We start from the raw sequence: 13,387 nt of genomic DNA, 5'->3' as shown, positions 1-13,387 counted from the left end.
TAAGAATTAATAAATGTCTGAATCCAAATCTTTTGCTGAGTGTGAGATCAGACAAGGGAAGTGTCTGCTCAGAGAGGTGGAAAATGTTGGAGAGATGGAATGGCTGGGAAGGAAAAATAAGAGGAATTCCAGGTGGGATGTGAGGCCAAAATCTTCACAGCCCTGAGGCTGGAGGAGCCCTTTGACACTTCAAGGGGTTTTTTTGTTTAAATTTCAAGTTTTAAAGTTATTATTATAGTTTGGATTGTTATTATTATTATTATTATTATTATTATTATTATTATTATTATATCATATAACAGTATATAATACTTTATAATACAATAATATTATATAACAATATAATTAATGAATAAGTATTATTATTGTTATTATTATTATCCTCACACAATCCATTAAATGCTGGGTTTTGGATTTTTTTTCTTTTGTTTTAAATTGGGTTTTTTCTTTTGTTGAGGTTGGGACTGAAGGTATTTGAGGCCATAGTTTGTGTTTAGATTTAGGTGTTTATTTTATATAATTTTACTTACATTATAGTTTTATAGGTAGTGAGTTCTGCAGTTCTTCATTAGTAAGGTACAAAATGGTTAACAATCTTTTGTTATAGGGTCTTTTAAGGTTAAATTATTTAATTAAGAAATTATACTTAAATATTTTCACTTTTAACTTAATAACTATTCACTGGAAGCCTGCAATGAGGATTTTTCTGTCTAATTACAAAATACCACCCAAACTCATGAAGAAGAAGGTGAAGAAGAAGGACCAGCACTGCCCTAAAAGTTCTGTCTTAGCTTTCTATCCATTCCTGCAATCTAAACCCTTAAACTCTGGGTTTCCCACCTGTGATCTCACACACTCCTGTTCAAACTGCACACCCACAGTCCCAGTTCCATCATTCCATTCTGGAAGCTTCTCCAGGCCTCAGCTCAGTGCAGGGTTCTCTGGGGGTCAGTGCTGGCAGCACAGAAATCTCAAATTCTCAGCAGCCAGGGTTCCAAAGAGTTAATTGCTGATTGCCTTTGGGATAATTAGGAATTGAGGGACAGCAGGTTGATGAGTTTATCTTCTTTTTGCCAAGGTTAGGGTTAAATGTGTGAGATGATATTTTCTGTTTAGACTCAGATGTTTATTAGTTCTTATCCATGTCACACTCTCACAAACCCTGAGTTCTACAGCACTTCAATAACAAACTAAAAATGGAGCCCCATCTCTCTCTCCCCCCAAGGCCTTTTAAGGATAAACTATCCAATTAAGAAATGACACCTGAATTATTTTCACTTTTAACCCAATACCCAACCACCCATGCCCTGCAATTGGGACTTTTTTATCCAGTGACACAAAATCACCCAAACCTGTGGAGAAAAAGGTGAAGAAGAAGGACCAACCCAAAACCTCCATCTTGCTTTATATCTTCTACTGTATTCTAAACCCTTAAACTCTATCACACACTCCTGTTCAAACTGCACACCCACAATCCCAGTTCCATCATTCCATTCTGGAAGCTTCTCCAGGCCTCAGGGCAGTGCAGGGTTCTCTGGGGGTCAGTGCTGGCAGCACAGAAATCTCCAATTCCCAGCAGCCAGGGTTCCAAGGAGTTAATTGCTGATTGCCTTTGGGATAATTAGGAATTGAGGGACAGCAGGTTGGTGAGTTTATCTTCTTTTTGCCAAGGTTGGGGTTAAACGTGTGAGATGGTATTTCTTGTTGGGACTCAGATGTTTATCAGTGGTTATCTGTCACACTCTCACAAACCCTGAGTTCTGCAGCACTTCAATAACAAACTAAAAATGGAGCCCCATCTCTCTCTCTACGAGGCCTTTTAATAAATGACACCTAAATTATTCACTTTTAACCCAATACCCAACCACCCATGCCCTGCAATGGGGACTTTTTTATCCAATGACACAAAACCACCCAAACCCCTGGAGAAGAAGGTGAAGAAGAAGGACCAGCAGTGCCCCAAAACCTCCATCTTGCTTTATATCCATTACTGCAATCTAAACCCTTAAACTCTGGGTTTCCCAGCCTGTGATCTCACACACTCCTGTTCAAACTGCACACCCACAGTCCCAGTTCCATCATTCCATTCTGGAAGCTTCTCCAGGCCTCAGGGCAGTGCAGGGTTCTCTGGGGGTCAGTGCTGGCAGCACAGAAATCTCCAATTCTCAGCACCCAGGGTTCCAACACAAGGAAAAAGGGTTTATTTAAAATTTTTATAAAATCAGTGATATAAAATAAAAATCCCCTTGCCTTTCTCGATGTGATTATCGGTTGGGATCTCTGGTTTTACCACACCAGAGCAGTTTCTCTTGCCAGGAGATATTAAACTCTCATTTTTGAGCTGTCCCAAGTCAAAACAATTATCATCATTTTTACTGCTTTGGAGCATTCCCAGCTTTTTCTCTGCCTGAAGATGGAGTTTTCCAGACTCTTTTCCCACTTAATCCAAACAATGCCAACAGGTCCCTGTGGCAGAAGACAAAATAACTATTACCTAAAAAAGAGCTTTTTGCTCCCCCTGAGGACAATCCTACAGGAAAAAGCAGGTTTCCCAATTCAACTTAGCTGATTACTTGGGAAAAAAAATAATAATTTAGGAGGAAAAGAATGCTTGGAAGACATTTTCACCACAATTAGTTAGCTCCCCATATGAACTAAAGATACATTAAGATCCTCCTCATATCTTTAACTCACTGAAACATAAAATGAACATTGTAAAGAAATCCATAATTTTATTTTCCCCCCTTGTTCTCCACACCTGTGCCAGGAAACTGGAATAAACATGTCATTACAGCAGAAATCAATAGGAAGTTTTAGAGTATCCACTAGCACAGAAAGGTCAAGGCCCAGTATTGATTTTAACATAACAATTTTGGTTTGCAGTTTCCCAAAGGCTTCTTGTCCAATACTCCTCTTCATTCTTCTCTCACTTTACATTTCGCTGGTGAATTTGTTCTGCACCAACTCTTTACTCCAGGTTTACTAAGAGCTCATCATTTATGCAATGTGCTGCTGAGACACGACAAAAAAAAAGGTTGGGGAAAGCACTCAGAGCATCAATGAAACCCCAGTGATGAGCAGTTATCTACAGACCCTCTTGAAGCACAACAAAACAAATAAAAAAATCTCATGGTTACAACTTTAATAACTCATCACAGAGCAGCTCTGTGCACCAGGGTGGAGTCAAAGCTGATTTAGAGTTTAAAAAGATTCCTCCAAATAGATGAGGATGGCACAAACAGAGGCTGCAATCAGTTGTGCAGCTGGTGACAGATAAAATGTCACATCCTCGGGAGCCCAGTGAGCCACAGAGAACAGAATCCAACAATTCATTCCCAGGGAATGTCTCAGGTTGAAAGATGTGGGTGGGGATTTGTATTTTATCCCCACCTGTCAGAGGTGGGGCAGTTCTCTCTGTCCATGGGGCAGTTTTTTCTTTATCTCTCCCACAGCCAACCCTCCCTCCAGGAGATCTCTGCTGTCCATGGCCACTGAGTGTCCCTGCAGGGCTGATCCAATCTCACCATCCCATGGGAGATGTTCCGCCCAGGGGAGGAGCCAAGCATTCCTGCCTGGATCCAATCTGAGCCTGGCACAGCACAGCAGCCTTTGCCCCCTGCACTGCCAGAGGAGCAGCTTTCTGCTGCCCTGCATGGCCAGAGGGAGCCCAGGCCCATCTGCAGCAGCCCTGGAGCTGCAGAGGAAAACTCCCCCCTTGTGCAGGATCCCTGCTGCAGCAGAGCCACAGCTGGCACTGCAGGAGGGCTGAGCCCCCCTGGCATGGGGCTGGGACACCCCCTGGCACACAGGGGGCAGGGCCTGCTCTCACTCTGACTGTGGTTTTCGGAATTTTTTGGTAATACTGCATTTGTATTTTAATTTTCTGAGTAAAGAACTGTTATTCCTGCTCCCATATCGTTGCCTGAGAGCCCCTTAATTTCAAAATTATAAGGGAAGGGGTTTACATTTTCCATTTCAAGGGAGGCTCCTGCCTTCCTTAGCAGACACCTGGCTTTTCAAACCAAGACAGAATATTCTATCAGCTCTTGTCTGCATTAGTCAAGGAAAGGATTTTTCAAGAGAAAAGTTACCCAAGTTGCACCACCTGGTCACAGGTGATGAGATGGCAGATACACACAAAAAACTCAGTTATCAAAAGCCACCAGAGAATCCTGGAATGGTTTGGGCGGGAAGGGACCTTAAAACCCACCCAGTGCCACCCCAGCCATGGCAGGGACACCTCCCACTGTCCCAGGCTGCTCCAGCCCCAGTGTCCAACCTTGGCCATGGCAGGGATCAGGGGCAGCCCCAGCTGCTCTGGGAATCCCTTCCCAAAATCCCACCCCAGGCTCCCTCTCCAGGGAATTCCCTCCATTCCCAGCTCTCCCAGCCTGGCATTGGATCCATCCCCACCCCGACTCCTCTCTAGGAAGGGATTTTGGGCTCTGGGGGCTTCACTGGCAATCTCAGCACTCCAGGAAGGGTCTCCCTTCCCTTTGCCATCCCCAACTTCCATAAAAACCCCTGGGGATGGATTCTGAGTGTCCCAAATCCCAGAATGGTTTGGGTGGGAAGGGCCCTTCAAGCCCATCCCATTCCAATGCCACCATCCCAGGCTGCTCCAGCCTGGCCTTGGGCACTGCAGGGATCAGGGGCAGCCCCAGCTGCTGTGGCAATGCCAGCCCAGGCAGGAATTCCTCATTGCCAAGATGCCACCCATGGCTGCCCTCTGGCAGTGGGAGCCATTCCCTGTGTGCTGTCCCTGCAGGCCTTGTCCCCAGTCCCTCTGCAGCTCTGCTGGAGCCCCTGCAGGCCCTGCAATGTGCTGGGAGCTCTCCCTGGATCCACCTCCTCCCCTCCTCTGTCACACCTTAAACACTTCTAGAGCAGAGCTGGCAGCAGAATTACTGCAGGGCCACCAAAACAAACCAAAGTCCATTTTTAAGCCTTTTCCTGCCTTAAATTTCCTCCTTCCAGCAGGAGTTTTCCTCTAAGAAAAAGCCCTGGAATCAGAGCACGTCACAGGACAGTCCCAACCAAAGTCAGGGACAGATTTCTGGCACACCAACACAACTCTAGGGATGAATTTATTGAAGACTTGAACAAAATACACTTCCTGCACTACTGAGGGCACTGCCATGCACAGCAGCTTGCAAAAACACCTCACTCTACAGATAATTAATATTTGCCCTGTGCCAAATCACATTTAAAAAGTGGAAGCTGGGAAACACTCACCAAGCAAGAAACTGAACCCCGCCCAAATACAATTATCCTGAGCTGAATGATTAGCAAAATAAAAAGTCTGAAATTTCTCTGATTTTCAGGGGTGGAAAAAAAGGCAAGTCATCATTCAGGAAGGTTCAATTTCCATGGGAAATCACATCCATCACTTGCCTCTGAAGCAGTGGCTTGGATATTTTAGTGCAGGAATCCAGCACTCTGATGAGCTTGGCAGTATCTAAAATTTTATCATTATGCTGATGATTAAAGTTGTTCTTTTTGCTGCCTCAAAATACTTTTTACTTTGCCTGCACTTTTCATTTCAAGCAAACTTGAAAAACAGATTTACTGAGCACCATCAGTATCATGGAGCCCAACAAATGAACAAAGTTCATGGATGGAGTGGATAAATTCTGCTCTCTGATGGGAAATAAATAAAGGAAATTTATTTATTTATTTCCCCAATGCCTGTTCTCAAAGCCATGACATTAAAAATTTCCTCATTTTCTGGGAAATTAGAAAAAAAAAGCTAAATATTTGCTGAGCTTGTCTAGAATAAGCAGAGAAAAAGCAAAATTGAAATTTTTGAAAGCAAAATTGAAATTATCACCCACCGGTCCATTGAGCTGTGTGGATTTCTATTATTTATTATTCAGAATTCTTCTCTTAATTATCATTTATTACCTGTCACCACTGTCAAGCTCAAGTTTTTGTGTCCATCCTCTCATTTTTATGTTTCCTTGAGTGTCACCCTCAGCTCTGCCACATTAACTGCTCACAGTTACTGCTGCAAACTCCACAAATTCTGTTTTAAATTAATGATCAGCAATTTTCTACATGAACTTTCCAAAATGAAAACGCTTTTCAAATGAAACATTTCAAAATGTTCAAAACTCAAGTGAGGAACAACAGTTGGGTTGAGTAAAAGGAAGAGTAAAGTGGAATCAGTGCAGAATTTTGGAAATATATTCTAAGTTGGGTCTAAATCACTATTTTATTAATTATTCCAAGTCCTGTTAAATAAAAGCTGTAATTCATATATTGTTAGAGTTGCTGGCATTAAAATACAATTTAAGAGTCATTCTTCAGCTCTAATCCCCAAAATAAGCCCAGATTTGAACTTTATATAGCAGCCCATCTGTACTGTGTGTGGATGTGTGAATAAATAATTTAGCTAGAAGTCCAAATTAAGGTTTCTTCCCTTCACAGCCTGAAATGAGGAAAAGACATTTTGCAATCAAACCCAAATGTGCTCATGCACTGCTCACAGAACAGCACAAAATCAGCTTTGGGCAGTAGGAATCAGACAACAAACAGTCCAAGTTTCAGATATTTTTCTGCTGAAATGTTATTTCATTGAAATATTGGGAAAAAAATCCTAGTTTAGAGAAAGAAGTGAGAATATAAATATATAAAATATACCATCCATGGTAAAACAATCCATGAGATGCATGTGGAGGTAAAAACTTTGATTTTTATGTCACACCCCAATAGGATTTGTCTTAAAATTAGCAGGTTATGAAATGAAATTGTTAATAAATCACAAGTGCAGGGTCAAGGAGCTTAAATGTAGAGCTGAGGGTTTTGTTCTGTTTTCCAAAACAGCATCCATGTGTTTGTATTTATATCACAAATTATTTCAGCTTAAATTGCATGTTTCTATTAGCTGGAACATTCTGCACATGGAAGACAAAATAATTTACCTGAATGAGTTTCTTGGATGTTTTTAAAACACAAACCTCCACCAGAATTCAGCCCATAAAGACTTTGAGTTTTACTTATGGAAAAAGATCTGCATCTTTTACAGTTGTTCCATTCAAGACAAAAAAATCTCTATGCTCTGTTAAAAACAGATTTTTATAATTGGTGTAAAACATTGTAATAATACATTGTAATGAAAAATAATACTGTGAAAAAGAATTTTAAAAATTACAATAATAAAAATATACTGTATAAAAACTAATAAAACAACCAAAACCATTAATTAAATAAAAATTTGAAAAGAAGTGCAGCTGTTAACAAATTGTGATGTTTTTCCTCTCTTTAGCATCATCATCATTAATTTACTTTGATATTTTACCCAATCTCCTCCATCCCTTTGACAGACCAAGGCACAACCCTGCAAGGAGAATTCTGGATGGTGCTGAAAATGCTGAAGTTGCAAACCAAATATTTCCAGATTTTCATCCCATTTAACTGAAGTCTTCAGCATTCAAAAAGCTCAAAAATAACCCAAGTTTTCCTGTCAAAGCCCAGTTGAGGAGAGGGGGAATTTCACTGGAATTTATTGATTTCCTTTATTGCTGATGCAAAAAAAGAGAGATTTTTTTTTTTCCCTGGGACATTAATACAGTCCTATCTAATTATATACTCCATCAACCTAACTCAATTAAACACCAGAATGCTGGGTAGGAAACAACTGAGATCCGTGCAGACAGTTGAAGTAGGACTAATTACAGCCTAATTTTTCTTAATCCATCATAATGAGCCTTTCTCCCCATTCTCAGTGGAGGACAGTGTGGAATATTTGTATTTATCCTCAGTGTGTTTGTGTTATCTATTTACAACAATCACTGCAAGGAGAAATAAACACAGAAGTTCAGCAGATACCAAAATTTCTAAATTTAAAGAGGAATTTTTAATTGTTGATAATGGCTCTTGATCAGGCTTTCAGAATCACTGGAATCTCTGAGAATAAAAAATGAAATATTCCTAAAAAGGAATATTTCAATATACAGAAAGGAACCAAGAGGGTTTTACTGGTGTGAACTGGTTCAATACAGTTTTTTACACTCAAAACATCCTGGGAATTCCAGAATTCCCAGCAAACTCCAGAATTCCCATTTCAAGGTATTTTTCCTCAGCCCCTGGGATCACAGGGAGCCCATCCAGCTCAAAGTGATTATTTGGGCTCCAGAGAAATCAGCAAAATTGAGCTTAAAAAGCAGCAAAAATCCAAGCTCAAGAGGTCAAAAGGGATTTAGAGCAACAGTTTGGATCAGCTCTTACAAGGGAATTCCAGCTCATTTGTTGTTGAACATGGATTTAATATCCAAACCTGCTGCAGCCCCCAGAGCTCTCACAGGCACAAAATTCAGTTATTCCAGTAAGCAGATAAATCAAATAAAAGCATTAAGGCCAAGTTGGTTTGAAATATTGTTATTATTAATGAACCAACCTTCTCTTCTGAGCTTCAGAGTCTCTCCTGGCTCGTTCCAGGGCCAGTTCCTCAGCTATTCTTTTCTTCAGCTCTTCATCACTAACTGCAATTAAAAGAAAATGCAATGAAATGTTAACAGAACACAACTTATCCCCAATTACAGAAACAACTGCATTATACAGTGCCCTCCATTGTTTATTTGCTTTTTTCCCCTCACAGCAGTTGGAGTTGTTTTCTTGTGGTTTAACCATCTTTGAAATTTTAGCCTTTAAAACACTTTCTTATTAAACAGCTTTTCAATTAGTGCAATCTTTCAAAAATTAAACAACATGGACTGTACATTAAATTCAATATTTTCTTCAGAAACATGGCTTTGTAAAGTTAAACCATAGGAATGAGACAGAGATATAAACAGTAAAGTCATAAAATGCAGCTTTTCACTCATATAGAATAAATAAATATTTTTGTGTAACAAATCAAGTATTTTCAGATGTGTTTTATACAACAAAGCTCTTACAGCACCCTAAATATTCATATTTCTAATTCCTAGAGAAAGATTTTCCCCCAAATTATCCAGACTGGAAAGAATATTTCCTTCACTTAGATTCTGTCAGATGAAGCAATGAAACTGGTTAAGAATTAAAAAATCAGGGAATTTTTAAATTTTTAAATTCTTCAAGAATATGAACAGAGGGAGAGCCACCAACCCTACAAGGCTGAAAGACATCTCCAAAACCACCAAAATCCAGTTTAATCCTCATCCTGCCTGGAATAAATCCTGACCTACACTGAGCTGAAGTTTGCCATGCTCTGGATTTCCAGAAAATTCCCTCACTCCTGCCTCAGATCCCCCTCCATGGAAGCCCAGAGCTCCAGGATGGGATCCCACCCCAAAACACCCCAGAAAAACCTGCTGAACCCCAAAAAGGGCCATAAAAACCCTGCAAAGGAAAATCAAGCCCAGAGAAATTAAAATTAATTTTAATTTTAAAATTAAAAAGGCACTGGAAAGTCTGTGTGACCTCATCTCCAGGGGTTGGATTTATCAGCAAAGATTATCCAAAATCATTATTCCACTTTTCTGTTCTACTCCCTGCAATTCTGCTCATGCTAAAGCAGCCTCACAAAAGGGTTTTAGGAATGAATGAATGAATGAATAAATGAAGCAGCTTCATCAATTTTATGGGAGTTTTGGCCAACTAATCCAGTTAGAAATATCTTTGGAAAAGCAGCAGGAATCGATATCCATCATGCCAGGCCCAGGAAATGCTGAGATCACAGAAACAGAGGGAAAAGTGGGGGGAAACTTCTAAATTATCAGTGATACCCCAGCCTAAAAATATTTTAAAATTAAAATTCAGAGGGAAATATGAACCTTTCAACAGATCTCTAACAAAAAACTGGGTGAAAAAGGCAACCCCTATTTTATTGGGATTATCTTGATTGACATAACATTGAAACAGAACGAAATTTATGGCTCTGGTGTACAAAAATGAGTACAAGAAGTCCAACAGAGCAGAGGAGGATGGTTTATGTCATAATGAGGAGGGATTCAGGCAGCAGCCAATAAAGACATTTGACCTGAACAATCAATTAGGCTGCCCATCGATCAGGCAAATACTAATAGGGAATAAAAGTGGAGCTATAGATCATTCAATGGAATTCTTGTAAGATGGAATTGGGGAGCTCCCAAATGGGAGCTTCATGATGTTTTAGTTGAAAAATAAAATTTAAAAATTGCAGTTCTATAAGGAGGAGGGATTTGTTCTAGGGGGAAAAGCATTTAAAAAGGGGAAAGGTAATTTATTTGAGAGAGGATCAGGAAAAGAGTGTTTAACATTAAATGTTAAATTACATTTGTGATGGCCATCTCTGCTCACACTACAGGGCATTAACAACACACAGCTGACCATTGAAATACTTGAGAATGTTAAACCTAGGGGGTGCAAGACTGCTAAAATATTAATATATTAATATTATTCTGTTAAACATTAAATTATTATTGCACGGCCATTCCCAACATGACTCCCTTTAATATTAGAAGTTCCTCAGGATGCTGAAATCAGTGTCAGCTTCATTCCAGAGCAAAGTGGGAAGATTTTCGGGTACATTTAGAAGGTCACATCTGTACTCCAGGGCTTCCCCTGCTCCTCCAGGAGCACAAACCAAAGTGAGGTGAGAGTGAGAGTGCACAGCTCCCATCACAAACCCATCTGGGAGCTGGGCAGTGAAGGGAACACACCCAAAACCCAGCAACTGCTGCTCTGGCCCTCAGCACACCCTGGGATGGGTGTTTGATTGGCACAGCTCTCCTGGGATGATGGCAATGGAAAAGCAGCAGCATAACGGGGATGGGCACCCCCAAAGAGGCTGCAGTGATGCCTTGAGAAGGCTGAGCTAGAACAGAGGCTGGGCAGAGTTACAGAATAAAGAAGGAATTTATTAAAAGGCCTCAATGGATGCACCTTGGGCAGCACAAGAGCCCAGCCAGGGCTGCACTGAAGATTCACAGAATTCACAGAATGACCAGGTTGGGAGAGCCCTTCAGGGCCCTGGAGCCCAGCCCAGCCCCTGGCACCCAGTGCCACCTCCAGGCTGGTTAAACACACCCAGGGGTGGTGACTGCACCCCCTCCCCGGGCAGCCATTGCAGAACTTTCTCCCCCTTGCTGGAAAAGCTTTTTGCTGCTCTCCAAGCTGGATTTCCCTCGGCCCAGCTCAAGCTGTGTGCCCTGGGTGTGCCAGTGCTGCTGCAGACAGAGCCCAGGGGCAGCTGGGCACAGGCACCTTGACACTGACATATTTTAGGAAAAAAACCTTTTGCCAGGATGTTTTCTCCTGGGAAGCTGGGAAACTCCAGCTTCTCCATGTTTTGCTGCTTTGGAATGTGATTTGGAGAATTGTTTTTCCAGGATGTGAATTGTTTTTAATTAATGACCAATCCCAGCCAGCTGTGTCAGACTCTGGTCAGTCACAAGATTTTATTATTCATTCCTTTCTAGGTTTCTGATGTCTCTTTTTTCTTTCATTAGTATAGTTTTAATATATAATTTTCTTTTAATATAATATATATCATAAAATAATAAATCAGCCTTCTGAAACATGGAGTCAAGATTCTCATCTCTTCCTTTGTCAGAGTTGCCTGCAAATTCCACAGCACCTTTCAGGAGCTGTGAGAGTGCTGGGGGCACCCTGAGTCTCCTTTCCTGCAGGCTGAGCACCCCCAGCTCCCTCAGGGTTCCCTCAGGGTTTGTGTCCCAGCCCCTCTGGATGCACTCAAGGGTTCAAGATGACCCAAAACGGCCCCAAAATGCACGAGCGCTGCCGGGGTCTGTCCCTGGGATCAGCTCTGCTCCATTTGCACCTTGCAGTTCATTGTCCCATTGCAGCTTTAGCCCAGGCAGTCCCACCCTGCTTGTTTTTCTCTCTCCAGCCCACGGGGTTTGTGCTCCTGGGCTGAGATTTGGGGCATTTGTCCTTGGTGCCCAGCTGGAGCAGGAATTGTTTTGTCTCCCTGCTCTGTGCACAGAGCTCACCATCCCATAATATGAAGCCCAGACCCACACGCTAAAGCAGCACAGAATGGGAAAAATATAAAAACTAAAACCTGAGGCATCAGCACAAAGCTCTGAGAGGCACCAAACTGCTCCCGGACACAGAATGGTTGTGCTGGGTTTGTGTGGGCAGCGTTTGGGACTGGGGGCTATGGGGGAGGTTTCTGGAAGCTTCCTCCACATCCAGAGCCAATTCCAGGATGGACCCACCAGGCTGGGCCAGCCTGGAGTGGTGGTGATGCCTCAGGGATAATGGATTTAAGAAGAAAAACCAAAGTTTTGTGCAGCTGGACAGAGCAGAGTGGAGTGAGAATATGAGAGGAACAGCCCTGCAGACACCAAGGAGCTGCTCCAGAGCTGACATTCCCAGGAGATTCCATGGGAATTCTATTAATTCTATTTTCTCTTCCCTATCCAGCTGTGAAAGGCACTGAGGGAGAGGCTTTGATTGGAGTCTGGAATCCACACAGGGTCAAAGTGATAAAACCCAGCGAGCTCCTGCCAGGATCTGGGCAGACCAAGCAGGGACTGTCCAGGCACAAGGAATTTAAGTTTTGCCATTTTGGTGGCCTCTGGGAAACAGCACCCTGACTTTTCTTATTTGTCCATTAATTCTTCAGGCAAAGTTTGAAGGACAGTTTTCTTCTTAAATCAAATCTGACCCCACCCTCCTTCAGGTTAAGGCCATTCCCCCTTGTCCTGTGCCCTTGTGAAAAAGCAGACTTGAACACTTCTCATTCAGTCTTCTCTAGAGCCCAACATTCCATCCATCCAACATCCTTTGGCAAACCTGAGAAAGGCTTATCCCACCACCTTTTTAAAATGCCACAAACCTGATTTCTATTAAAAATATATTTATAAAGAGTGGACAAAGCCATTTGCTTAACCCTATGTAGTGAGTGTGCCAAAGCATTTGCTTAACTTTTTGTATTTATTTTTATAAATATTTATTGAATATTTATTCAATATTTTTTTATTAATCTGAAGCCCACTTGTGCTTCAAAATCAGACAAATAAAGAACCAGAAAACCATGATATTTCCCAGGATTCAAAAGGTTTTGGGGAGTTTCAGGGAGAATGGATAAGGACAGAGGAGCAAAGGGGACTGAAGCACTTCTCACTTCCCATCAGTTCCTGATGTTTCAGATGTTTAAATTTGGATCATCCCATGAGCAGGATGGAGCAAAGCTTCACTTGATGCCAATTCTTGAGGAACCATCAGCAATTTTCTCCTCCACATCCACAACAGCTTGGCACAAAAAAATTTTTACAACTCGTGAAGTATTTGACTCCAACTCCTCAGCCTTTGTTTAACACAAAATCCAAATCCATACCTTTTTCCTCTCTCTTTAAAGCAGTAAAGAAACAAATCAGCAGGATGTCAGGATTACACCCCGAGCAGTAAACAACAAAGCTCAGGGAAAGCAGACACCTGCAGCCTCAGAAATGTTAGC

At 41.6% G+C, this 13,387-nt stretch overlaps 1 protein-coding gene across 2 annotated transcripts in view; it reads right to left on the bottom strand.

Moving 5' to 3' along the window:
* The window catches only part of CHCHD3 (coiled-coil-helix-coiled-coil-helix domain containing 3), a 160,143-nt gene that overhangs the window by 124,646 nt on the left and 22,110 nt on the right, over positions 1–13,387 (bottom strand). For both annotated transcript variants that reach the window (XM_059471937.1, XM_059471938.1), the window contains exon 3: positions 8,399–8,483. In XM_059471937.1, coding sequence (XP_059327920.1) covers positions 8,399–8,483 — 85 coding nt within the window. The remainder of the gene's footprint in view (positions 1–8,398; positions 8,484–13,387) is intronic.

The sequence above is a fragment of the Ammospiza nelsoni genome, chromosome 5 (genome assembly GCF_027579445.1).
Source record: "Ammospiza nelsoni isolate bAmmNel1 chromosome 5, bAmmNel1.pri, whole genome shotgun sequence".
In the NCBI taxonomy this organism is placed as follows: Eukaryota; Metazoa; Chordata; class Aves; order Passeriformes; family Passerellidae; genus Ammospiza; species Ammospiza nelsoni.
This window is presented reverse-complemented; position numbering and strand designations above follow the sequence as displayed.